At 34.6% G+C, this 27,979-nt stretch overlaps 1 protein-coding gene across 10 annotated transcripts in view; it reads left to right on the top strand.

Moving 5' to 3' along the window:
• LRBA (LPS responsive beige-like anchor protein) overlaps positions 1-27,979 on the top strand; it is a 705,137-nt gene that overhangs the window by 548,292 nt on the left and 128,866 nt on the right. For all 10 annotated transcript variants that reach the window (XM_070504873.1, XM_070504881.1, XM_070504880.1 and 7 more), the window contains one exon: positions 11,704-11,856. In XM_070504873.1, the coding sequence (XP_070360974.1) occupies positions 11,704-11,856 (153 nt within the window). The remainder of the gene's footprint in view (positions 1-11,703; positions 11,857-27,979) is intronic.

Below are 27,979 nucleotides of genomic sequence, written 5' to 3'. Positions count from 1 at the left end.
CTTTTCTCACAGTCTTCCCTATCTTCGTAAAAGCTGGAGTCCTTACAATGCAAAACCCTACACCATCTCCATCTCCTCTCCAAAATCGTGTTACCTCTTGACTCCTTTTTGTACTGTTTGCCCCCTTGCTCACTCTGTGCTAGCTAAACCGAACCTCCTTGCTGTTCTTCAAATACTCCAGGTATCTTCCTACCTCAGGACCTTTGCTTTTACTTTTCCTTTCACCTGAAAAATTCCTCCAGATACCCTTATGGATCCATTCTTTCACCCCTTTCAGGTCTGCTCAAATGTCACCTTCTTAGTAAAGCTTTCCCCATCCTATCTATTTAAAATTACATCCATCACCCCATGCACTTTAACTCATTTCACAATTTCAGTTTTCTTCATGTCACTCACCATCTGATATATATATATTATATTTATTCATTTGTTTATTATGTCATTCCGCTGGAACATTAGCTCCATGAGAGCATGAATTTAGACTGTCTTGTTCATTGGTTTATCCCTAGAGCTTAAAACAGTGCCTGGAACATAGTAGGTAGTAAATTAAATATTTTTTTAAATTAATGCTTTAATGAAATGTAGAAGAGTATTCTGAGCAAGGAAAATGACATGAACAAAGTTGAGAGAAAATGCGTGGCACGTTGGGGAATGCTTATTGGTATGCTAATCAGTCTTATGTGCTTGGTGTGTAAGAAATGTAGAAAAGGAGAGATACTGAAAGGCAATTATGGTCCAATATGAAGACCCTCAGTAACATAGTAAAGATATTTGCCTGAAGTCTATAGGTCAGTTCAGCAAAACTTTTGTGTAAACAGCCAGATATTAAATATTTTCAATTTGTGTTCTATGCGCTGTCACAGCCACTCGACTCCCCGCTGTAGCACAAAAGCAGCCACAGACAGTGTGTAAACAAATGAGTGTGACTGTGTTCCAATAAAATTTTATTTACACAAACGGATGGCAAGTTTTTGACCTATAGGCTGCAGTTTACCATACTCTGCTGTAGGCAATGAGGAGCCATTTAAGATTTTGAGCAGGAGTACAATATTATATATTATATAATATTATAAAAGTAGCTATAGTATAAAAGAAAGAGCTTTGGCAGCAGTATGGAAAGTAGATCAAGGGATTGGGGAAAGAGGATGAGAGCTAGAGGTAGGGAGAAATGTTAGGAGGCTAGTACAGTTAGTTAAAAGGAAAGGATGGTAAGAACCTCAACTAATTTAGTAGCTAAGGGGATGAATTCAAGGGATGAGTTAAAAGTAATTCTCCAGGATTTGGTATTTCATTGACTGTAAGGGATAGGAAGGCATAAAGATGATTCTTTAGATTGGATGCTTAGATAAATAATGATGTTATGAATTATAATGAAGCAAGTTTGTAGAGCAAAGGTGTGAATTCACTTTTGACATATGGATATATTTTCAGAATAACCAGGATACTATCACCTACTAGTTGAAAATTCAAGCCTAAGCTTCAGAAAAGTGTCATAGGCATATAGGGTAAGAAGGAATAATAGGCAATACATGTCTTGAACTCCTCAAAGAGTTGTCTATTCTTTTATTCTCCACTTCCTCAGCTCCAGTTACTTCCTGAGCCCACTCAAATCAAGCTTTCTTCTCCACCAGTGTATTGAGACCAGTCTTGTCATTGATGAATAACTTCCATGTTGTCAAATGCATATTTTCAGTTCTCATGGTACTTGATCTGTTAGCATTATTGACACAATTAATTGATCCATGGCCCTCTCTTCTGAATTCTAGATTTATAAATATATCTAATTCCCTTTGAGCTAGATATGTGTTCTTGGGCATTTTAAACTGAGCATGTCCAATATCAAACTCTGTCTTCTCCCTTACCCTCCTTTCCACCCCAAAGAAAAGTTCTGTTCTTCCCCCATTGTTTACCATTTCAGTAAAAGAAAACATCATTCACCCAGTTTGCTCATGCCTTTAGAAGGCTTAGAAGCTTTGATTCCTCCCTGGCACACCCTCCCCACTGCCCATCTTTTTTTTTTTAAGATTTTATTTTTTCCTTTTTCTCCCCAAAGCCCCCCGATACATAGTTGTATATTCTTCGTTGTCGGTCCTTCTAGTTGTGGCATGTGGGATGCTGCCTCAGCGTGGTTTGATGAGCAGTGCCATGTCCGCGCCCAGGATTTGAACCAACGAAACACTGGGCCGCCTGCAGCGGAGCGCGCGAACTTAACTGCTCAGCCACGGGGCCAGCCCCCCACTGCCCATCTTTTTAACCCTCAGTCTGTATCCAGAATCTGACCAGTTATCACCACATCCAGCACGAGGGCCCTAGCCCAAGTGGCCGCATTTTTCACTTCAGCTGTTCCCCACGTTGTGTTTTCTCCATACAGCTGCAAGAATAATCTTTTATATTGTAAACCAGATCATATTCTGGGCTAAGATCCCTCCAATGACTGCTCATATAACTGAGGACAAAATTCAAGTTCTCTGTACCCACTGAGACCCTGTGTTATCTCGTTGCCTGTCTGATTCTTCTCTCTTACTCTGCTGCAGCCTCACTTGTCAGGAAAGGTGGAGTCGGTGAAAGAGCCTGGAAAAAATAGAGATTGTTTGAGGAGAAAGAGGAGAGGTTATGGCCATCCCAGTCAGAAGGGCAGAGCAAAACCCAAATGGGTATGTGCTCCACATGCAGTGGGGACTATAAGATCTCCTAGTTTAGGAAGAGCTTTTCTGTCCACAAGAGAACTCATAGCTGAAGGTCATTTCCTGACCAAAAGTTATTAATGATTCAAATTTCCACATTTTTACAATTAAGACAGATTTTCTTGCTGTTATAGCTTTACAAAAGAAGTCCATATGGGCATCTTATCACTGGTCATATCTTGGATATTCAATTTAAAAACCTGTCTTATAATTTATTGTGTATTATTAGTGATGAATGGAAACTTTGTATTAAGTTATGAAATTAGCAGGGTGAATACAGCATATTCCATACTTATAATTAAGTAAATAGAATGCAATAAAATTCTAAAGAGATTACTAAATAATATTTTCAAAATAAGTGACTATCAGTAATATTATAAAAAATAGTTTTAGCTTGAAAAATTAACCCTTAAAAGTATTGTTTTTGTTAAATAATAATACAAAGTGGAGATGATCATGGAATAGTTTTATTTGTGTCTTATGAGATTTGTAAAACATGAGACCTTTGACTTGCCCTCTCCTGACTCAGAAATCCCAGGGGTCTGTGATCTGAAGATAGGTTAGCTTTCTTTTTTTCCCTATCTGCATGACTTCTTCCATAATACACCCCATGGATGCTGATAGAATCAGCTTTAGAACCATTTATAAGAATGCTACAGTTAATAGAACATAATTGCTGGAAATATATTTCTTGACGCATTTATTAGAAAAAGAAAAGCTTAAATTTTGATGATTTGGTAGATTTATTTTGTTAGTAAAAATATTTTCATCATTTATTCTTTCTGTTTTCCAAAATATTTTTAAATAAATCAGAGTTTTTAAAATGCTAAAAGAAAGTAAAATTAAAATATTATCCTTTTCCATACATCTTTTGCACATTTCTGGCATATGTACTCTCTCTCTCTTCCTTCTTTCCTTCCTCCCCCTCTTCTTCCTCTTTCTTCTTCTCTTCTTCTTCCTGTCCCTCCCCTCCTCCTCCTCCTTTCATTCATTTATTTTTGCTAGTCTCTTTTTCCATCAGTCTTTCTCTTTCATACTCACATCAACATTAGAGTGAGCTCAAGCTCTCACCTCTCTCTTAGTGTAAAACTCTCACACTCTAACTGAACTATATATCTGTTCATCTTTGTTTTTGTACATAACTTGTAGATTTGTTAATTTAACCCCATCTCTTTAACCTTTTTCTTCTTCATGTATCAACAGGTTAAAATGATGTACCCATGTCCTAATATTTTTAGCATTGAACTTTGTTGTTTTACATCTACAAGGAACCATTTTTTTCTTTGACAAAAATTGCTTGAAACACTTAAAGTTTTTCTTCTTATGCTGCTTATATACTGGGCATAAAAAAATCTTTTAAGGCACTTAGAAAATGCTTCTATCTATCTTCCTGAAGTATAAAAATGTGCACACATCAGCTATGATTTGTTTTTTGACTGGTGATCTTATGATATTTTTGTTCAGTTAAAAAGGTAGACTATTCATTAATGTGTTCATACACTGATATTAACTGTTCTCTGACATACGTATAGCAATATGTATATATTTATGTATGTATTTTACAACTTGTTCCAGAAAGGATTTAAGGTGGGCATTTTATTTATGTCTTCTCCTCTAGCAGTCACAGCTTACCTGTTGTTTGCTTTATTAACACCCATTATCTCTTCCCAAATTACAATTTCCTTGAAGATAGGGGCCTGGAACAGCACAAGGCTCAGTGAAGATGTCCAGTCCAAATATGGAAGTGAAAAAATGTGTTGAAAGCAGGAGAGAACTATAAAATATTGAGAGTATTCATCATAAAGTGAGGCATGTTAAGCTATACTGTCATTGCTAATAAAAAATAATAAATTTGTATTAAATCTGATAGTGTTTTAGTAGGAATTATTAAGTCTCAAATATTTTTGTGGACATATTTATTTTTAAAAGTAAATTTTGTTAAATGCCCTTGGAATTATGTTAAATGCTTTTATGAATGGGCATAATTCAGTGAATGACATGTTGGCTTTAAGAATCAGGCAAGTTGAGTCTGTAATTTAGGATTTTTATCAGGGGTCATGTTACTGATAATAATAACAGTAATATGTTATGTGCATATAGAATTCTGTATTATCTCATATTAGCCTCACAACAACTCTGTGTTTTAGAAGGGGCAATTGAGGTGAGTAAGGGTCAGAAAATTAAATTAATTTAAGGGCATGTGACCAATAAGTTGAGTAGATAAGACTCAAACCCAATTATTCTCTCTACTGTATTAGATTGAGATAGATATATCTATTATGTATTGGTTTGTAATCCATGATTTTTCTTCCTTTTAATGCATTTGAAATGACAGTTTTATAATATCTAAAACCACACAATATATATTGGATCTGTCTAGAAGGATTATAGATTATTTTTTCTTCTTCAGTTTGAAAAAATTGCTGTTAATTTCTTTTACTAAAGGAAAAAAATAGCATTTTATCTACTAAATAAGGAGAAACTAAATTTAAACATCAATTTGGAAACTTTCAGGTATGCAGTCCATTTAAAATGAATTATAGGTTCCATTCAACTCTAATCAATATTTTTTTAATTTTTTCTCATTTGTGGGCTAACAAATCAAGTGTGAAAGTTAAAATATATGAGAACATGTACATTATTTTTTTCATGATATGTTGTTTATCAACTCTTTTTTGTTCATTAAGAAAGCTTTTTGGATTTTTTCCCTTTGTAAAATATACCATTTTTCCAATGGAGAAAGGTTAAAATTTTGCTTTCACATCTTTTGTATTATCAAGGTCCCCAAAGCAGTAAACATTAAATTAGTTACCTTGCTATCATTCTTATATTTGAGTTGTCAGGATTTCATATTTTTATAAGAATAAAATAAAATTTTAACTTAAGCTCTGAAATATCATCTCTATTTTTATTTCAGTTTTGATCATCTTGCTTCTTTGGGTTGATAGATTAGTACTTGTCATGGTTGCCCAGGTTAGCGAAGTGATGGTTTTAGTTCAGTGGATAGAATTGGTAATTATTAGAAGGAGAATCAGACAAACTCACTGCAGAGGCCATTCATATCAGTGGGGATTATACCTTAATAAAGAAAACTAAAGCATATGTGTGGTCACAACCAATCCTTGTCATTATGCCATGAAAGCTTGGGATTTGTGATCAAAGCAATGGGCTTATCCTGAACTGTAGTATAACCCCTGGTTGAACCTTTCAGGTTTTTATTTTAGGAGATGATACACTACATTTTGACCATGTTACCTGTCTCTAAAACCCATCTGCCTAATTAAGTGATAGAGATTAAAATTATTGTCAGCAACTCAGAAGAAAATGTGAATTGTAAATATCTGTCTTCTGTCAGTGTTGTTTACTTATCATTTTCCACTGATCTTTTAAAGAATTGCTGAACATGTGTTTTTTATCCAGAGCTGGATCTGTTCTGATGAATATAAAACATACTTCATTTTGTAAATGTACATTAGAAGTACTAGAAAGACATAATCTTTGACTGTGTTACTAAATTTCATCTGTCAAAGGAGATAATTTTGAACTGTAATATTTGGTATTATATCAAGTCATGGATCTTAGAAAGATGCTTTTAGGATTAAGATGAAATTCCACCGTATAAGTTAAATGTCACTATCAGCCATAGTAAAATTTAAGCAATATGTATACGTATTTATTTCCTTTGTCACATTTTGGTGTGCCTCAGTTGAGTTCAGCATGTTTATTTTACATTAACAGTATATTCAACTCCCGTCAATTGATTTATTTATGCAATTTCCTTATAATGAGGTTGTAATATGTTTTAGGTATAAATGTTCACTGTTTTACTTATTGTGCTTATTTGATGCTATCCTTTATACTATATGTAGATTCTTCATAATCTTTCTCTTCAGTGTTAATTTCTTGAAACATTTATCCTATTTTAAATTCATGTTCATTTTTAAAATTCCCTAATGGAAAAAATCTTTTCTTGTGGAACAAAAGCTAAACTTTGTAGCCTAGCCACCATGGCTTTCCACACTTTGACCCTACCTAGGTCTCCAACTTTATCTCCCACCTCGTGTACACCAATTAAATAGTTCTTCATTGATCACTGGAAACAAATGATATGCACATTTCAATCTCTGTTCCTCTTCTTAAGATATTCCCCTTATCAGGACTATTCTTGACTTTCCCCTCTGCTTATTTATCTTTGAGTTCAAATATCATTTTTTAATCATTCATTCAACAGATTTTTACTGGATGCCTAATATGTATCACATACTATCTCTAGGCTTTGGAGGTTCAGTGGTGAACAAGATAAGTAAAGTCCTCAATCTCATGGAGCCCTCAATTTAGAGGAACATAGATGCAAACAGACAATTACAGTACAGTTTGATGACTGTTGTATTAGGGAAAGAATGTGTTATGTTCTTTTCCCAAGAGCTTTCTCTGGCCACCCCACCTTTTAGATATCATTTTCTCTTTTGAAGTTCTAGACTGCTATTTGTTCCTACAACCAATTTTCTTCTAATAAGTGTATCCTTTCACTCTTATTTAGCAATTTAGATCTGTGATCTGTTTAGGGGGTGGGGGAAGAACACTCATGTCTCCATATCCCAGACCATAACAGAATTCTCTGCAAAGAGTAAAAACCAAGTAAATATTTTTTTGTAGTAATGATGTGTTACATCACCCTTTATATCTACCTAAGGCTTAAATCAAATAATCAATTAAATAAGAGGAACTTCTTAAAAGTTTTATTAAAAGTAACATTTACATTATATTTGTATTTCTGCCTATAGTGAATTCTCCTACCATTTTGTTTCCTAGAAATAATTATCATGGAACATATTGGTGACTTTTTATCATTGAAATATATGTAAATTCATAACCACCAACTCAAGTATATAAGAAATGTCCCAGTTTGAAATCAAGTCTTCTTCATATTAGGCTAGAGGGAAATTCGTTTATAGACGTTAGAGGAGTGGGTCAGGGTCCTCCTTTTCCCAAGGCTTGAATGAGATGCAAGCTTATTGGTACCTAGAAAACTGACCCTCACATCTTCAGTCCATCTTGTTCATTAGTAATATCCTCATTGTCTAAGACACATGGTCTTTTGGAAGCAGGCAGCTCTGCTAATTTTACCAAGCTTGGGTAAAGAAATCTTTGCTGATGCCAAAAGCCCTGATGCCAAGAGACTAACTTCCCTAAGTGCACCATGATGAGGCCACTATGTAGGGTGGGGCAGATTGTTCTCTATGTAAGGCTGCTTGACTGAAGGACAAAGTAGGAGCTGAACTCCAGCTTGTGCTACACTTATAGACTGAGTGACAATTGGGCAAGCAGTGACCCTGACCGTCACTAGGCCTTCCCTCGGTTCCAGCCTACCTTCTTCATCCCTTCTCCTTCCCTTCGGGCTTAAAGGAGGCTAACTACGGATTTTGAGAAACTTGTTTACCTAATGTTGGGGAAAAATCTTCTCTCTCTTCTTTGGTTTCTGGCCCTTTAAAAACACTGACCTTTCAGGGGCCAGCCCAGTGGCTTAGTGGTTAAGTTCACACACTCCACCTTGGCAGTGTGGGGTTCACTGGTTCAGATCCCGGGTGTGGACTTACACATTGCTCATCAAGCCAGCATCCCACATACAAAATAGAGGAAGATTAGCACAGATGGTAGCTCAGTGACAATCTTCCTCACCAAAAAAAAATAAATACTAACTTTTAACATTGCTTCTCCTGGACATCTTACATAATCTCCTCTGTCTGCTTAGACTTTCACAAAAGACAAAAAAAGAGGATATCTTTAAGAAGCCTCTGCTCTGGACCCTGCAAATGTTCTGGAAATATCTGACTACTTTCTTGAAATCAGAAGTTTACAGGGTGGGAGGTAAAAAATACAGAGAACAAAGGCCAGCCCCAGTGGCCTAGTAGTTAGTTCACTGTGCTCCACGTTGGCAGCCCGGGTTCAGTTCCTGGGCACTGACCTACATCAGTCATCTCAGTCGCCATGCTGTGGCAGTGGCTCACATACCAAAAAAAAAGAGGAAGATTGGCACAGATGTTAGCTCAGGGCAAATCTTCCTAAGCAAAAAGAGAAAGATTGGCAACAAGTGTTAGCTCAAGGCAAATCTTCCTCAGCAAAAACAAACAAAAAGAGCAAAACACAAATTCATATCCTGGTAAATTTCAAGTGAAATTAAGCTTAATTTTTAATTAATAAAGCTTAAATTTTTAATCCTCAAATTTTTATAAAGTCCAGTGTATGAAACTTACTTTTTATCATTGGATAAATGATGGGATGGCTATCTTTAGTAGGAAATCATAAATAAGATCTTTGGTAATTATGGAAATTGATAGCTATTACCTCCCTCCCAGCATATTCTATAGAAATTATATAACTGAAAGTTTAACATGGTCTAGTAAAACTTAAAAGTTTAAAATTGCTTTCTTCCTATCTTCTATTAAAAATTTCATGTTTATTTTATGTGTATTTTTGCTCCATTTAATTTCTAGTTAAATTAATTGAATTTATATTTGGGATAAGCTGTCAATATTAAAGTAACAAAATAAATTTATGTTTAAATAAAGTGGGCCAATAACAAAATATATTTCTGTTAATTGAATTTAGTACTTGTAAAAGAACCAGTGAAGAGCATTTCTGTTTTGAGCAAATATATTTTTGTCAATTTGTTAAGCAACCTGAGTAAAATGACTGATGTAGAAGACAAAGAAAAGCATAGAATCATAAGAATTTTAGTGCTGTATAAGAAGGATTGAAGACGTTATTTCTATGAAAATTGCTATGAAATGTCACTTGTCCCATTTCTGCTTTCTAGACATGGTCTCAAGAAAGAGTATATTTTTTGTGTATTTTTACTATGCAATATGTATCTCTGATTTATAATAGAAATGACTGATCTCCCCAGTTTTAAAACTTGACAGAAACTTAGCATCTAAAATTCAGCCATTATAATTGTTTTGAATCCTAGGAGAATTATTACATAGGAGCATAGTAAGTATAACAGGACAACATCTTCTCATCATGAGAGCCTTGGGGTAAGGGTGGGAGGGTATTGTTGAAATTAAAATAATTAGTATTTAATTAAGCCAAAATGCTGCTTTTGATTTTGAATACACAAGGAAGGCATGGTCTTCCTTCCCTTTGTAGAAGATGACTTCGGAATAGCAACATTCCTCTTCATTAGCCAAGTAATATGGAGTGAAATAAGACATTTTGGTAAAATTTCTCAAAGCTGGAATTTATTGAATGGACACTTCAGCAAATTAATAATGGATAAAGTGACATTTCATATTTGGGTAAATAATTATAGCATAATTTAAAAATTCTGTTTGATTAGTTTTATTAAATAAATATTATTAGATGTAGTATGTATACATATTACATATATATAATATATACTTTTTCAGGAGGACCAGTCGTTTTCTTATCATGAAAGAATGAAAAGTTTATGTTTACTTTGTAAAAAAATCACTTAGAATATACGTTAGCAACTTATATTTAAAACATTTAGCAGTGTATATACTGTATAAGTAGAACTCATACTTATTTGATGATTAAGGACACAGGCTTCATAGTTAGAGAAGTCCTGATCTAAGTTCCAAATTTATCATAAATCAGCTGTGTAACCTTGGGCAAATTAATTCACTTCTTTGAGCTTTAGTTCATGTTTTAAGTGGAGATGATACCTTGTAAAGTTCTTGTGAAGATTAAATGTGATAAGGTTTATTGAGAATTTATTTTTGTCCCTAATTCATCTCATGCAATAAATGTTAGCTCAAACAAATTGGATATAACATTTTGTGCACGAAATAACACACATATGTCTTTCGTCTTTTTGTCAGACTTGCATGCATCATTTTTGGAGATGAGGATCTTAAAATTTTTGTGTGATCTTTGTGTCATTTCATTCGTGGTTAAACTTTTAACAGGATTTTTCCTTATTAAAAAAAATTTGTTCAATTTAAATGTTTTTCTAATCTAATGATCAGGTGGTTGTCAGGCAGTTGGAAGACAAGCTCATTTCTACCCTGCTTAGTTAATTATTGTGATTGTAGACAAAGGGTGTACAATTCAAAGTCAAGCAACATTTCACATGGATGATGGAGGTGATAATAGCTTAATTCCTGCTGGATCTTTTTTCTTTGCCCTGGCGAGTTCATACTGACCTTGTCCAAAATCTGATGACCTCCCTATTTTACTCAACTGTTTGGAAAGCTGTGCCTGCCATAGCTGGCCCTGAGGGGGTATCTGAAAGACCACTGAGTCACTGACCCATGTCAAGACTGGATTTTAAGTCTGATCTACAGGACCTCTGAAATAGTTATACATGGGGCTTATTGTACACATAAACCTAGCCTGCTGCATTTTTCTACTTAGTAAATATCCTATTAAAGTGTATTTTAAATGTCTTTATTAAAGTCATATTTAATTTACTCAGTTTCTTATGCAGGTCGTTTTCTAGACTAATTATAAATTTCGATCTTTTATCAGAGTTAGTACCTTAAAACTAACCTTGAATGTTTTGAAATGTCAGCAAAATATACTGTTAAACCATGGCTAAATGTAATGAATATCTTTCTGGGTGATGAAGGAACCAAAACAGTGGCATTTTAATGCTTATAAAGATTTTACCTTTTTCTGGCAAAAATACCATAGACCGCATAAAAAAAATCTAGTTTAAGCTGTTGTTATTGTTACAGCTTGTTAAGCTCTGTTTATATTTTGTCAAACCTCAAATATTATTCAAATGTTGGTATTTAAGAGTTTTGAGGTTATGAGACTTGTCCTGATGGAAAGCATATAACCACCCAGTAAGACGTTATTTAAATTTGGTTGGATGGGATCTGTCTACCTTAATAGAAACTTTGTGATAGGGCTATGATATGAAAAGAGAAAAAAATTCTTTATGTTTATTTTGTTCTAGTTCTCCACAATAGGAAATGATCAGGCCCCTTTATGAATACCTAGTCAGAATTTTACAATTTATAATATGACATTGTCTTTTATTTTTATATAGGAGTTGATCCCTGAATTTTATTATCTCCCTGAGATGTTTGTCAACTTCAATAATTATAATCTTGGAGTGATGGACGATGGGACAGTAGTGTCTGATGTTGAACTTCCTCCTTGGGCCAAAACCTCAGAAGAATTTGTTCGCATAAACAGATTGGTAAGATAGTAATCATCTCCTCTGTCTGTCATGAGCCTTTTCTCAAAGTATCTTTCATGTGTTGGTATGATCATTAACCCTTGCTCTTCTGGACAAAACTGTAGGTGATAGGGATAACTGAAAGTGACAGAATAGTTCATGAATCTCCATATACACTTTATAAAATGTTATTGATTTGAAAAGTATAATTGTTTCTTTTATTGTCTTATGCAGAATTTATTTTCATATGTACATGATAATTCAAAATTACAAATGAAAGTTATAAGTGAAACTGGAATTCTATGCTTTTTCAAACATGGGTTTCTTGTGCCAGGAAAAGACGTAATTCTGTGTTCCTTGTTAGAAGTCTATTGCACATTTTAGTAATAGAAACAAGATCTTCAAATTATATCCCGTATCTGTCTTTTGAAGGAAATCTTCATGTAGTATTTAGAATATGAAAACTTAAAAACTTAAAAGCCCAGTAATCATTGTGCTCACAAACAACTCTTTAGAATCCTCGCTAGTGAACTTCTTAGTGTCCTCTGTTATATGGGTTCTGTATTGTTTTATGAAAAAGTAATATGACTTTTCCTTTTTGCCTTTCAGTTTCCTAAGTTAGAATCAGGCAGCTTTATTCTCAGTATTTAAAAGTACTCCGTATTAAAAATGAAATCTAAATTGCATTGTGTTTTTCATTTATATTAAACAAGGAAAATTATATGCATTTTAGTTTTCTAGGTGGCATTTCTTACCTTTTATACCAACAATTATATTTTAATCCTGTCTTCCAGATCCTAATTGCAATCTCGTTATTATTGAAATTTCACATTTTAAATATACTGGAAGCAATGCAAGGGGAATGGAAAGAACATAGACTTCAAAGTTAGACCAGTTTTCCCAATCAGATAAATTACTTTGCTGGTTATAGGACCTTAGGCAATTTAACCTTTTTGAGCCTTGGTTGCTTCATTTGTAATTTGGAAGTTATGAGTATAAAATTTTGATTATATGTATAAAACACCTAGAATATTCTCTGGCTTAGAGTAGGCACTCAGAAAATAGTACCTAACATTATTCTATTACAATCTTAAGGTACATGCTACATTTTTCTTTTACCCCACACTTTTTTTAGATTCTCATTAAGTTACTATAATTAAAATGAAAACCCAAGAAAAAGCTTAGCTCTGGAAGATACTGATGGAGATCCCAGATTTTTAAATGTGACAGTTGTCTGTGGTTGTGCGATTTTTTTTCCCCAGGGGCACATAGAAGTCAATAGAAAGTAAAATCATTCTGCAATTTTTTTTTTCTTGCTTTCAGTGATTGTCACCCTTTTTAAACACATTTATTGAGGTATAATTTACATACCATAAAACTCACCTTTTTAAAATTGAACAATTCATTGAGTTTTAGTAAGTTTATACAGTTGTGTAACTATCGCCACAATCAGCACACTTATATCACTCCAAAAAGTTTCCTTAGACCTGTTTGCAGTCCGTCTCTGCTCCTTCTTCTAGTCGCAGGCAACCAATGATTCTGTCTCTATAGTTTTGTTTTTTCTAGAAATTTTGTATAATTGGAATATGTAGTCTTTTTGTGCCTGGCTTCTTTCACTTAACGCGATGTTTTTGAGATTCATCTGTGTCGTTGCGTATATTAGTAGTTAATTTATTTTTATTGTTGCATAGTATTCCATTTTATAGATATAACACATTTTATTTATCTGTTCACCAGTTCATGGAAATTTGGTTTTTTTCCAGTTTGAGGCTATTATGAATATTTGCATATAGTTTACTAGGGTGGACCTATTTTTTCATTTCTCTTGGGTAGATTCCTAGGAGTTTAATTGCTGGGTTGTATGGTAAAAATATGTTTACTGTATTATTTTGCATTCCAACCAACAGTATATGGAGTTCCAGTTTCTCCGTATTCTTGCCAAGACTTGGTATTGTCAATCTTATTTATTTTTGCCGTTCTAGTAGGTATTTCATTGTGACTTTAATTTGCATTTCCCTAATGACTAATGATGTTGACCACCTTTCCACAGGCTTATTTTATGAGAGATATGGGAAAATGCTCATATGTTTCTTTGGTGAGCTATATATTCAAATATTTTGCCTATTTTTAATTGGATTGTTTATCTTTTTATTATTTAATTGTAAGAGATCTGTATATGTTCTCCATAAAAATCCTTTATTCAACATGCATTTTGCAAATACTTTTCTTCTGGTCTGTGGCTTGTGTTTTCATTTTTTAATGGTTCCTTTTGAATCACCATTTAAAAAAATGTTTTTACTCTTAGGTAGCTATAAAATACTATTTACATAATATTTGAAAAATATAATCATCCCATTCTTGAGGAATATATTTTTAAGAAAAAAATTAAAATCATATTCTGATCATTTTATTAATGAAACACTTTTTCTCAAATATGATTTAAACTTTTAAGTCTCAAGGGAACCAGCTCTTTATTAATCATCATCATATTTAGTACTTTTAAAAGTACAAAGAAGTTTGTTAGTGTATTTACTATGCTTTGAAAGAGGTCTAAATAATATTTGAATAATATTTGAATAAATTATATTTAAAACTTTTCAACAATATTTTGACCATTATCAAAATTTATTGTGTAAAATGAGGTAGGCCACTCTCCTGACAGTACCTCCCGTCTCTACTCCCTCTACCTTCACCTCAGAAGAGCCAGATCTATTTGGGATGGCTTTCCCTATGACACCAAGGGAAGGAAGGTGGCAACTTACCAAATGGTTTTCCAATCAGATTTCAGATTTGCTTGCCCATGCTCTAAACTTAGACATGAATATGAAATTAGATACCAAATAATATTTTATAATACTAACTGCACATTTATTATAACTTATTATTAAGTTATTAAACATTTGTCCCAATGCTTCCTCCTCCTACGAGTTATGACTTCATATTTTAGGCTCTGAATAAGCTTGCATTCTTAACAGAACTGTATAAAAATTCATTGCAAATTAAATGCAAACATAGTTTAGAGTTGAATATTTACATTTCTGTGATCATTTTAATTCGTTATTAAGAAAGATACTTGATTTTACCTATATGTATCTTTATGAAAGAATTTAATAACTCATTCATTCATGGAAAAATACTTATTATACACCTATCATGAGCAAAGCTTTCCTGCAGTACAGTCCATATTGATTCATTTTATAATCTCCTGTTAACTTTCTATAAGTGACTAAATTATTAGTATGGTATTTTATGTATCTCTTAGCATGTTATCACAGAAGGTTTTATCCCCCTCCTTTTTTTGGTTTGCCTCCTGAAGTCCACAGATTTTCTACAATGATTGTAGCTCATGAAATGCATACGACTTTGATCTGTGACCTTTTTGTGGTGCTAATCGGGTTCCTGATATCATTATACCTTACTCATTAATCATATTTCCTGCAGCCCGTCAGGCAGCCAGACAGCACAAGTCCCTGTTTTCAGCCCTCTGTTGGCAGGTTTCTGCTTTTCCAGATTATTACAGACGATACTTTGGCTTCTTATAGCCCGAGCCACATCAAGCTGTGTGTTACAATTAAAGTCAGATGGTCCTCAGGTTGAACAGGGATATAGTGTTGCAGCTGTCTCTCTTCCTGGAACAAACCAGCACCAAGAACAGATGATCTATGGGACAGTGAATAATAACAGATTGTACAGTACTCCGTTGGTAGCAGGGGATCACAGAATTAATTAACTGACATACTCATTTTAAGATACCCAGCATGTCTTTTTTAAGTATTTGTTTGCCCAAATATTACTTCAAAGGGATAGGATATTTTTAGGAGCATAATTTTGAAGGTAGACCAGTAATGCTACATATTCTATTTGTGCTAGAGACTGTAACTACTATCTTACTTAACATTTGAATCCTCACAGCTTCCTATAAGTAATGAAGATCTAAATGTAGGATTGGTAAGTTAGCTAAAGTTTTGGGTTTATGTACAGAAGGTAATATCGTGTATATTTTAGAGGGAAAACTCACGTAGGTCTGATTAGTCTTTCAGGTAAATAAATTATATTTTCTTTGTTCTGAACAGTTGAAATCAGGGTAAAACCAAAGCAGTCTTAACTACCTACCAGAGATTGGTCTGTGTTATTTAATATTATCTGGACCAGAAAAAACCCATTTTTATTCCAAATACTGCTTCAGAAATATAAATGAGAAACAGGCTTTCATATTTTCAAATAATATAAAAATGTATGAGTTCAGACTACTCATCATTTATCTCATGATATAATGTCGATGTTATGGAACTATATTATATTGCCTCTTATAACCCTTGAGTTTTTAGTTGCATAAGAGACAAAACCATACTCTGAGGAGTAATGATAGGTCTCTTTATAAAAGTTGGTGAAGTGAAGCATTTTGTTTTAGCTGAAGGATGTATAATTTATTCAAATAATAATAATAATAAAAGTAATTCGTTCATTTAACAGGTACTTACTGAGTGCCTATCTGTGTGCTAGCACTGTTAGACTCAGCGAACAAGACAGAGGATATCCCTACTCTTTTAAAGATTACTTCCTCTTTGATAACTTATGTTGAAATAGAAAGCTTTTCAAGGCTGAGGGGTGGCATGAATCTAATAAAGGAAGGCTTCTGCTAATGAAGTGTCCTGAGGTTACCAGTTAGGATCATACTTGCTTTTGTTTATCTTCTGTAGCTTTTGTCTTCTCTACTATTTCATAATGGTGACATGAGTAGTCACTTGCTTGGGAAGGTAAAGAAAAATAAAATGAGTATATTATCACCTTTCCGGGTAATATATAGGCAAATTGAAAGTAATAGTATCTTTTTATATTATTGTCTGGGAGAAAAATTAAATTGTCAGATTTCGTTTCTCCACCAACCTTGTTTTTTCCTATTTATTGCTAAAATTTAAATCTGTTCAACTTAAACCTTCATAGATCTTATATCTCTGAATGAACTAGGTCAGTTTTTTAACTTTTTCCTTTGAATGGAAAATTTACAATTCTCAAGTAATGACAGCATAGTTAACACTAAGAATCTCATGTCCCTGATGAAAAAGTACTGCATGTACATGTAGCGAGACCCATAGCTTGAGATGGCTGAGTTTGCAATGATGTAGCAATTAGATTATTATAATGGCATATTATGTTCCAAATTACAGTATTTAGAAACACTGTAAGGTTGAGAGGTTTGATAGAGATTTGAAAGGGGTTGCACATTTTTGACCGTTATTCACATCCTTGTTTCCATTTTCTGAGGAAATGGCATTTAAAAGCCTGTTTCTTTTTTTTTTTTTTTTAAGATTTTATTTTTTCCTTTTTCTCCCCAAAGTCCCCCAGTACATAGTTGTATATTTTTCGTTGTGGGTCCTTCTAGTTGTGGTATGTGGGACGCTGCCTCAGCGTGGTTTGATGAGCAGTGCCATGTCCGTGCCCAGGATTCGAACCAACGAAACACTGGGCCGCCTGCAGCAGAGCGCACAGACTTAACCACTTGGCCACGAGGCCAGCCCCCTAAAAGCCTGTTTCTTAAGAGAGCTGACCAGGCAACATTTGTTTACTTATTTTTTGGACTAGAAATGCTGGAAGCTAACATGCTTTTTTCATATTGTTCCTTTTTCAGTTGCCTTTTCGTTTTCCATGTTGATAATGATATGGCCAGCAGTGTAAATAGCCATGGTGGCTCTATCTGGTAATAGTGATTCTCAACTGTGTACATATCCCTCCTTCTCCCTCCTCAATGCCTGCAGTGTTTGGATCTAAATCCCTAGAGGATTAGAGGGACTTGCTTTACTATATATCAAGAATTATTATAAAGCTATGGTAATTAGAGAAAATTAGGAGAATTAGACTAACTGAAGTGAATGGAGAATCCAGAACCAGACCAGGACGTATAAAGAAACTTCATCTATTACAGAGCTGTTATTACAGATCTGTGGGGAATCTGTGCTGAGACATATACTTATTGTCTTAGTTTCATAAGGCTGCCGTAACAAAGTACCACAAACTGAGTGGCTTAAACAACAGAAATTAATTGTCTCACAGCTTTGGAGGCTAGAAGTCTGAAATGAAAGTTCAGCAGGGTTGGTTCCATTGGAGCGCTGTGAGGGAAGGATCTGTTGTAGGCCTCCTGTTGGCTTGTGTATAGCTATCTTCTCACTATGTCTCTTCCCATCATCTTCCCTCTATGTGTGTCTGTCTCTGTGTCCAAATTTCCCCTTTTTTTTGGTGAGGAAGGTTGGCCCTGAGATAACATCTGCTGCCAATCTTCCTCTTTTTGCTTGAGGAATGTTATCCCTGACCTAACATCTGTGCCACTCTCCCTCTATTTTGTACGTGGAGTGCTGCCATAGCATGGCTTAGTGAGCGGTGTGTAGATCCACGCCTGGGATCTGAACCCACAAACCCGCAAACCCCAGGCCACCAAAGCAGAGCACGTGAACTTAACCACTATGCCACTGGGCCGGCTGCCAAATTTCCCCTTTTTATGAGGACACCAGTCACACTAGAGTAGGGACCCACCCTACTCCAGTATGACCTCATCTTAACATCAATAATTGCATATGTAATGACCCTAGTTCCAAATCAGGTCATATTCTGAGTTACTGGGAGTTTAAGATTTTGACATATGAATTTTGGGGGACACAGTTCAACCCATAACAGACATCAGTATGGAAAAAAAATGAAGTTGGAACTTTGTCTTATACCACAAACAAAAATTAAAGTATATTAAGGCTTTAAATATGAAGGCAAAAGTGTAAACTTTTAGAAAATGATAACAGGAGGATTTCTTTGTGATCTTGGAATATGGAAAAGTTTTCCAAACAAGGAACAAAAAGTGAAATATGATATATTACATTAATTAATTTTTGGTTGTTAAGCCCAACTTTTCATTCTTTGAATATACATCACACTTGATGGTATAAATTTTTTGATATATATTTTATTTTTTTGTTAATATTTTGTTGAGAAGTTATTACTTTTGAGGATTTTTGCATTTATATTTATGAGGATTATTGGTATACAGTTTTCTTATGATATCTTTTTCTGATTTTAATATCAGGATAATATTGATCTCATAGAATGATATGTGGCAAAGTGTTCCCTCTTCCTGTATTTTCTGAAAGACTTTGTGAAAGATTGGTGTTATTTCTTCTTTAACTATTTGGTGGGATTTACCACTGAAGCCATCCAGACATGCGATTATCTTTGTGGGAAGATTTTAAATTATCAGTTTAATTTATTTACTTGTTAAAGGTTTATTTAGATTTTTCTATTTTTTCTTGAATCAGTTTCAGTAACTTGTGTCTTTCTAGGAATTTGTGCATTTAATCTAGATCGTCTGATTTATTGGTATCAAGTTGTTCATAGTATGCCTTATAATCATTTTAATTTCTCTGAGGCTGGTAGTGATGTTACCTCCTTCATCCCTGATTTTTGGTAATTTGTATCATCTTTTGTTTCTTGTTTAATCTTGCTAAAGTTTTATCAGTTTCATTGATCTTTTCAAAGAACCAAATTTTCATTGATTTTTCTCTATTGGGTTTTTTTCTTTCATTGTGTTTTCACTCTAGTACTCATTATTGCTTTCCTTCTCCTTACTTTGGGTTTGGTTTGCTCTTTTACTAGACTTTTAATTTGGGAAACTACATTTTTTATTTGAGTTCTTTCTTTTTTCCCAATATTGGCTTTTACAGCTATGTTTCCCTTTATGTACTATTTTTGCTGTATCCCATAAAACTTTGATACAGGAGTACCTTGGAGATGTTGCAGGTTTGGTTCCAGACCACTGCAGTACAACAAGTCACATGAAGTTTTTGGTTTCTCAGTGCATTTAAAACTTATGTTGACACTATACTGTAGTCTGTTGAGTGTGCCATAGCCATTATGTTTAAAAAAAGATGTACTTATCTTAATTAAAAAATACTTTATTGCTAAAACATGCTAACCATTATCTGAGCCTTTAGCAAGTCGTAATTTTTTTGCTGGTGGAAGGTCTTGCCTCGATGTTGATGGCTGCTGACTGATCAGGATGGTGATTGCTGAAGGTTGGAGCAGCTGTGGCAATTTTTAAAAATAAGGCAACAGTGAAGTTTGCCCCAGCACTTGACTCTTGGTTTCACAAACGATTTCCCTGTAGCACGTGATGCTGTTTGATAGCGTTTTACCCACAGTGGAATGTCTTTCAAAATTAGGGTCAGTCCTCTCAAACCCTGCCACTGCTTTATCTACTAAGTTTATGTAATATTCTAAATCCTTTGTTATCATTTCAACAATCTTTACCAGGAGTAGACTTTATCTCAAGAAATCACTTTCTTTGCTCATCCATTAGAAGGAAATCATCATCCGTTAAAGTTTCATCATGAGATGGCAGCAATTCGGTCCCGTCTTCAGGCTCCACTTCTAGTTCTAGTTCTCTTGCTGTTTCCACCACATCTGCAGTTACTGCTTCTACTGAAGTCTTGAACCCCTCAAAGTCATCCATGAGGGCTGGAATCAACTTCTTCCAAACTCCTGTTAGTTTTGACATTTTGACCTCTTCCCATGAATCAAAAATGTTTGTAATGGCATCTGGAATAGTAAATGCTTTCCATAAGAGTTTCAATTTACTTTGCCCGAATCCATCAGAGGAATCACTATCTATGGCAGCTACAGCCTTACTAAATGTATTTCTTAAATAATAATACTTGAAATTTGAAATTACTCCTTGATCCATGGGCTGTAGAATGGACACTATGTTAGCAGCCATGAAAACAGCATTAATCTGTAAATCAACATTTCCATCAGAGCTCTTGGTGACTAGGTGCATTGTCTTTGAGCAGTAATATTTTGAAAGGAATCTTTTTTTCTGGGCAGTAGGTCTCAACAAAGGGTTTAACATATTCAGTAAATCATGTTGTAAACAGATATGCAGTCATCCAGGCTTCATTGTTCCATTTATAGAACACAGGCAGAGAAAATTTAGCATAATTCTTCAGGGCCCTAGGATTTAGGGGATGGTAATTGAGTACTGGCTTCAGCCTAAAGTCACCAGCTGCATTAGCCCCTAACAAGAGTCAGCCTGTTCTTTGAAGCTTTGAAGCCAGACATTGACTTCTCCTCTCTAGCTATGAAAGTCCTAGATGTCATCTTCTTCCAATATAAAGCTGTTTCATCTAACTGAAAATCTGTTGTTTAGCATAGCCACCTTCACTAATTATCTTAGCTAGATCTTCTGACTAACTTGCTGCAGCTTCTACATCAGCACTTGCTGCTTCACCCTGCACTTTTGTGTCATAAAGACAGCTTCTTTCCTTAAACCTCATGAACCAACCTCTGCTAGCTTCAAACTTTTCTTCTGCAGCTTCCTCTCCTCTCTCAGCTTTCACAGAACTGAAGAGAGTTAGGGCCTTCCTCTGGATTAGGCTTTGGTTTAAGGGAATGTTGTGGCTGGTTTGATCTTCTAACCAAACCACCAAGACTTTCTCCATATCAGTAATAAGGCTGTTTCACTTTCTTATCATTCGTGTGTTCCTTGGAATAGCACTTTTAATTTCCTTCAAGAACTTTTCCTTTGTATTATCTACTGAGCTAACTGTTTGGTGTAAAAAGCCCAGTTTTTTGGCCTATCTTGGCTTTTGAACATGCCTTCCTCACTAAGCTTAATCATTTCTAGCTTTTGATATAAAGCAAGAGACATGAGACTCTTTCTTTCACTTGAATACTTAGCGGCCATTGTAGGGTTATTAATTGACCTAATTTCAATATTGATGTGTCTCAGGGAATAGGGAGACCGAGGGAGAGGGAGAGAGACGGAGGAACAGCTGGTCCTTGGAACAGTCAGAAAGCACACTTTTATTGATTAAGTTTGCCATCTTATATGGGCGCAGTTCATGACGCCCTCAGACAATTGCAATAGCAATATTGAAAATCACTGATCACAGATCACCACTAACAGATATAATAATAATGAAAATGTTTGAGATATTGTGAGAATTACCAAAATGTGACACAGAGACACAAAGTGAGCAAATACTGTTGGAAAAATGAGCCAGTAGACTTGCTCAACACAGGGTTACCACAAACCTTCAATTTGTAAAAAAACACAGTATCTGCAAAGTGCAGTGAAGTGATGGACAATACAGTGAGGTATGCCTGTATTTTGTTTGCTTGTTTTCATTCATCTCAGAGCATTTTCTAATTTCCCTTGTGATTTTCTTTTTGACTTAGGAGTTATTCAGAAGTGTATTGCTTAGTTTCCACATATTTGTGGATTTTCCTAATTTCTTTCCTTTTTTTATTTCTAATTTCATTGTGATTGGAGAAGATACTTTGTAGACTTATGTTGTTTTTAATGTACTGAGACTTGTGTTGAAGTCCCCAAATATTACTGTCAATTTTGCCAGTTTTTGCTTCATGTATTTTTGTCCTCTGCTATTAGATGCATATATTAGTTGGTGGCTTAAAACAAGAGAATTTTATTCTTTCACAGTTCTACAGGCCAGAAGTCCAAAATCAGTATTATACTCCCTCCAAAAGGTCTGTTCCTCTGTCCTTACATCACCTTCTTCTCTTCTGTCTATTGTGAAGTTTCCCTCTGCCTTCTTCTTATTAGGATACATGTGATTATAGTTAGGACCCTCCCTGATAATACAGGGTAATGTCCCCATCTCAAGATCCTTAATTTAATCACATTGCAAAAACCCTTTCTCTTATAAGGTAACATTGACAGGTTCTAAAGATTAGGACTTGATATCTTTTTTGAGGAGTGGAGGGGCGTGCATGTTTCAACCTACCACTGTGCATATATGTTCATAATTGTTATATTTTCCTGATGAACTATATTTTCATCATAAATTGTCCCCCTTTGTTTCTAGTAATTTTAAGTCTGTTTTGCCTGATATCGGTATAACCAGTCCGATTCTTTTACAGTTACTGTTTGCATGGTGTATAGTTTTGCATTCTTTTATTTTCAAGCTATTTTGTCTTTGATTCTAAAGTGCATCTTTTGTAGATAGCATATATTGGATCATATTCTTTATCAAATCTGATAATCTCTGCCATTTAATGCTATTGTTGATATGGTTAGATTTGTGTCTGCCGTTTTTCTAATTATATTCTTTAGTTTGGGGTCTTTTTGTTTCTCTGTTCTTCCTTTGTAATTTTCTCTTATATTAAATAGATATTTGTAGTCTACCATTTTATTTCATTGAAAAATTTGTTTTGCTGTTTTTGTTTTAGTTATTTCCTTAGTCATTGTTCTAGGGACAATATGCATCTTATTTTATCTCAATCTATTTTAGATTAATACTAGCTTAATTCCAGTAAAATATAGTGACTTTGTTCAAACTCAGCTCCATTTCTTCCACCCTACTTTGTACTATTGTCATATATTATGTCTGTGTATGTTATAAACCCTGTATGAAATGTACAGTATTATAACTATTGCTTTGTGCAATCTTAAGTCTTCTAAAGAAGAAAGGAGAAAAGATACCTGGTAATTTTATTTACTCCTCTTACCTTAATAGAAACATTGCAAAATGAATAGAAGAGTGCCTCAGATACTCAGCACCATGTAGAAATGGGTAATTACCATATAGAAAAAGTTCCATAGAATTGAAGTTTATACTTTCAAATACCAATGTTTTTCACCATTTCCCTTGAAAAAATCTTTTTTATGAAATGGATTACACATTTCTCTATCTCTTAAACAGAGAATTCAGAACTTTAATAGCTTTTTCTGAAATACTAATGGTTATTTTCTGTGTTGCCGTGAAAGGTTATTGAGATGTATAGAGCTTTTTGTTCCTTTGCTAAAATGACCCACATTCCTCTGCTTTCTTTTAGCCTCTCTGTCAGCATTTCAGAATTTTTTCCTCTACGGCTATCGCTTTTCTCTGTCAGGATTCCCATCTCCTTGTGATCTATTATGTTATTTTATGCATATATAGCAAAGTAAAAGCCTGAGAGATGACACACTCATTCCCACCATTAGTGTTCATAAGCTTTGTGCTTGTTTGCCTCTTGACTTTCAGTTGGCTTTGAGTTTTGCTGTGTTCTGGATTCTCTGAACATCTGAAATCTGAACTCTGGATAAATAAAACATAAATTACATTTTGTTTAGTGATATGTATTGTGGTCTATATATAGCAAAATAAAGTGAAATGGCACTATTTCTAAAATATGTTACATTCATATTGGAAAAATGTCCAAATCTGTGTTTATTCTACAGTAAATAACTTTCTATGACTTCATGCTAACAGTATTACTTAATATTTTATTAAAACATTAATATGCTAACAAAAACGTTTTAAAACTTTATAAGAATAATAGAAAATTTCTCCCCATGAGTATCCCATCTACATGACATTGAAAAGGATTGTCTAATAGTGACTACTCATCCCTGCACACCTCAGTCTCAATGCTGTACCTGGAAGTGTGGTAGAGAGTGCAGATTTATTCCTCTTCCTGACACAGGAACCTATAATAGTTGTGCTTTTAGCTTTTGGCTTCTAGCTTGTGTCATTCCACATGCTTTTCTTACTCACTGCAGTGCCTACCACATGCTGTTCCAACTCATTGCTGTGTGGGCCTACTCCTTTTTAAACCAAACTATATCAGAAAGCTCATAACTTTACCTTTCTTACCACCACCCCCTCAAAAAAACAAAATAAGACCCTGCAAAACAGCTCTTCTCAAAACTCTTATCTTCCTTGGAACCTTTCATAAAAACCCCTATGTATTAACCTATGGCTTTCCTTAAACTCATTCTCAAATCTATTTTTGTTCACATGTGACTCATAGGTCATTATTCTCCTTACCCACTGGAGCTTCTATGCTTTTTTGCATTTAGAATCCTGGTTTCAGGTATAAACTGTATCCTTTACAGGAGTATATTTTGAAATGTGGTGTGTGGAAAACACAATCTGTATCCAAATCCCCTGAGGCACACTTAATAAATAATGCACATTTATTCATTTATTTATTCATCAAATATTTCTTCAGTACCTATTTTGTACTGCTAGTAGCTTAGTGTTTGTTGGGGGAAGAGGAGATATAAACCCCCATCCTAACCTCAAAACAGTGGGAAAAAGATGGACTTTTTAATAAATGGTATGGGTAGCCATATAAGAAAAAGATACCCTTCGATCTCTTTTTCATACCGGAAACCAAGGATCAGATACCTAAATGTGAAAAAGTGAAATGGGGGGGCTGGCCTGGTGGCATAGCAGTTAAGTGTGCACGTTCCGCTTCAGCAGCCCAGTGTTTGCCGGTTCGGATCCCAGGTGCGGACATGGCACTGCTTGTCAAGCCATGCTTTGGTAGGTGTCCCACATATAAAGTAGAGGAAGATGGGTGTGGATGTTAGCTCAGGGCCAGTCTTCCTCAGCAAAAAGAGGAGGATTGGCAGCAGTTAGCTCAGGGCTAATCTTCCTCAAAAAAGAAAAAAAGTGAAACAAATGCTAGAAGGAAGCATTACTGGATTTCTGTATAACCTTAGAGTGGGAAAAAATTTCCCACTTATGACTCAAAATCCAAAAGTAATAAAAGAAAGAACTGATTGCTTTCATTACATAAACACAGATAATGTTCACATGGCAAAATGCGTTATGAGCAAAGGCAAAAGACAGATGACAAACTGAATAAAAATATTTGAGATTTAAAACTTAAACAAATGGCTAGAATTATAGAGAAACAAATTATAGAGAAACTCAACAATCTAACAGAAAAATGGGTAACAATTCACAGAAAGATAAATGTCAATGTCCCTTAAACACATGAAAAAATATTCAGCCTCACTCATATAAAAGAAATATAAATTATACTGATATTCCATCTGCATCTTTCAGGTTGGCAAAATTCCAAAAATTCACTAAGCTACTCTGTTGATGAGGCTGTGGGAAAACAGGCATTCTCCTACATTGCTGATAGAAATGTAAAATGACATACTCCCATGAAGGGGTATTTTCCAATCTCCCAACCAAGTACTAACCAGGCCTGACACTACTTAGCTTCTGAGATCAGATGAGATCGAGTGCATTCACGGTGGTATGACCGTAGATAGAAATTTGCCAGTCTCTAGCAAAAGTACCTATCTATTTATCCTTTGACCCAGCTTACGGGTGTCTTTCTCAAAGATACACTGGCCAAAGTAAGAAATGTCATATTCACAAATGGAATCTATTTTCTTTAATAGTTTTGACTTTGAAACTACTAAATGTTTTATATCATTTAAAAATAAAATCAAAAAGGGGAAAAACCCAAACCCTAAAAATTGAAAAGACATTAGAATAAGTGACCCTAGTAAGATAAATATATTCCTAGTAGGATATGTTTTATGGGTAAAAGAACCAGAAGAAATCTTAAACTTTTTCTTACTTATATTTAGATAATAATAGTATGGTTCTTTTGAAACTATTATGGGTATATTGTAGATCAAGTAAATAAGTAATTGTGTTAACATCATTAAAATCAAGATTTTTAATATAAGAGAGAAAGATTCAAATGTAAAATCAGTAAAAACCAGAAAAGCATAAAAGCAGCGTAACAATGGCAGCTGGAAACTTAATTTCTTTCATGTCCCAATTGTTGATAAATATTTTAGTTATTAACTTGCACTAAACAAACTTTCAAGTGATAACATATAAAGCAAAATTATTTGTCATGAGGAGTTTAACTACCAAGGAAACTGGAATATTTCGTCTTTTTTTTCTAGCAGTTTCTCTCTCTGCCTAAACTGTATGGGAATCCAAATATGAGCAAAAATAACTGAATGTTAATATTGATCCAGAATAAAAAGGAGAATTGGATTATTTGAATTCATTGAACAGTATTTGCTCAGTTTTCAAGCTCTTCTAGGTTCTGGGGATACAGAGGCAACCAAAACAGGCAAGGCCCTTGCCCTCATGGAATGAAATGTAAATTCCAAAGGAGATCTTATTGGCCATGTTAGCCTGATGCCTCCGTCTCCAATCCAGCAATAAAATGCCTGCCACAAAAATCAGAATATTCCAATTTATCTGGTTGAACACCCTCTTTTCTAGGTCTGTTACACACTGTGAATTCTGTCTTTCTGTACTTCCCTTTTATAATCTCTATGTTGACCATCGCCCTTCTTTTAAGCCTTTCTTCAATCAGGATACCACTGTCTTAAACACAGAGTCATAATGGCATCAAACTTTTATAAAAATCCACCCCAATCACCATGATTGGAATTTGGTTATTCTTTGTAAATTATTCCTGGTGATGTTATTTTACAGGTGGCTGATCTAATTTATTTCAGAGCAATTTTTCATGATTTGTTTAAGTTCTTGAAGTACTTTGATGCACTGACTTCAGGAAAAAAAACAACAAAACACCAGAAACCTCATTTGTGATGACTTACTGCTTGTCCAGAGCAGTTTAACTTCTCTAGAAGTTAGAAGTAAGAAGTTGGGTGGAAGGATAGATGCTTTTTATAATAGAAAAAGAGAAAGAGGTTTACAAAGTACACTATTTATTTTTTTGTTTTTAACCTTTGTGTAAATTGTCACAGTAGTGCACTGCTAGGTACAGCTGGAAGTCATCATTTCTGCCAAGGACTAATAATGGTTGGAGAAGAATAGTAAGACTAATGGGCTCACAAAATGAGACTGGAAGTTGAATTCACAGAGGAATGCTTGCTCGCCCAGTTCCCCTCATGCCCACCATTGCTTTTGGTGGTGCTGGGAATACGTTGCCTCCAGTCCCTCACTGCCTTTGTTTCTGGCACTGGGCCATGTCACCCGCAGTGGCAGTATGTCTGAAAAGCAGCGTCTCTGCTGTGGGTTTTGTTCTGCCTGTGGACGCTTTCATGCAACTCTGCACCGTGAACTCAATAAATGACTGCTTACTGTGGTATTTATATCTGTGTGATTTGCCAACAACTGGTGAATATCCAACAAATTTTTTTCCAGCTAAGAATTTGTGTAAACCAGCAAATTTCCTTGCTCATGGTTACCAGAAAGTAACCTTTTCCCGAAAAAAAAGAAGAGGAAGAAGAAGATTTCTTCATGCTTTTTCAGCATGACTTTTTTATGGTCTGGTTGATTCTTTTCACTCTATATTTTAGAATTATCATTAGAAAATAAACATTAGGATGAATATCAAAGTACTTGCAATGCAAGGAAACAGTGAATTG

The sequence above is a fragment of the Equus asinus genome, chromosome 3, assembly GCF_041296235.1.
Source record: "Equus asinus isolate D_3611 breed Donkey chromosome 3, EquAss-T2T_v2, whole genome shotgun sequence".
In the NCBI taxonomy this organism is placed as follows: domain Eukaryota; kingdom Metazoa; phylum Chordata; class Mammalia; order Perissodactyla; family Equidae; genus Equus; species Equus asinus.
Note: the sequence above shows the minus strand (reverse complement) of the source record. Positions and strands in the feature narration are given on the sequence as shown.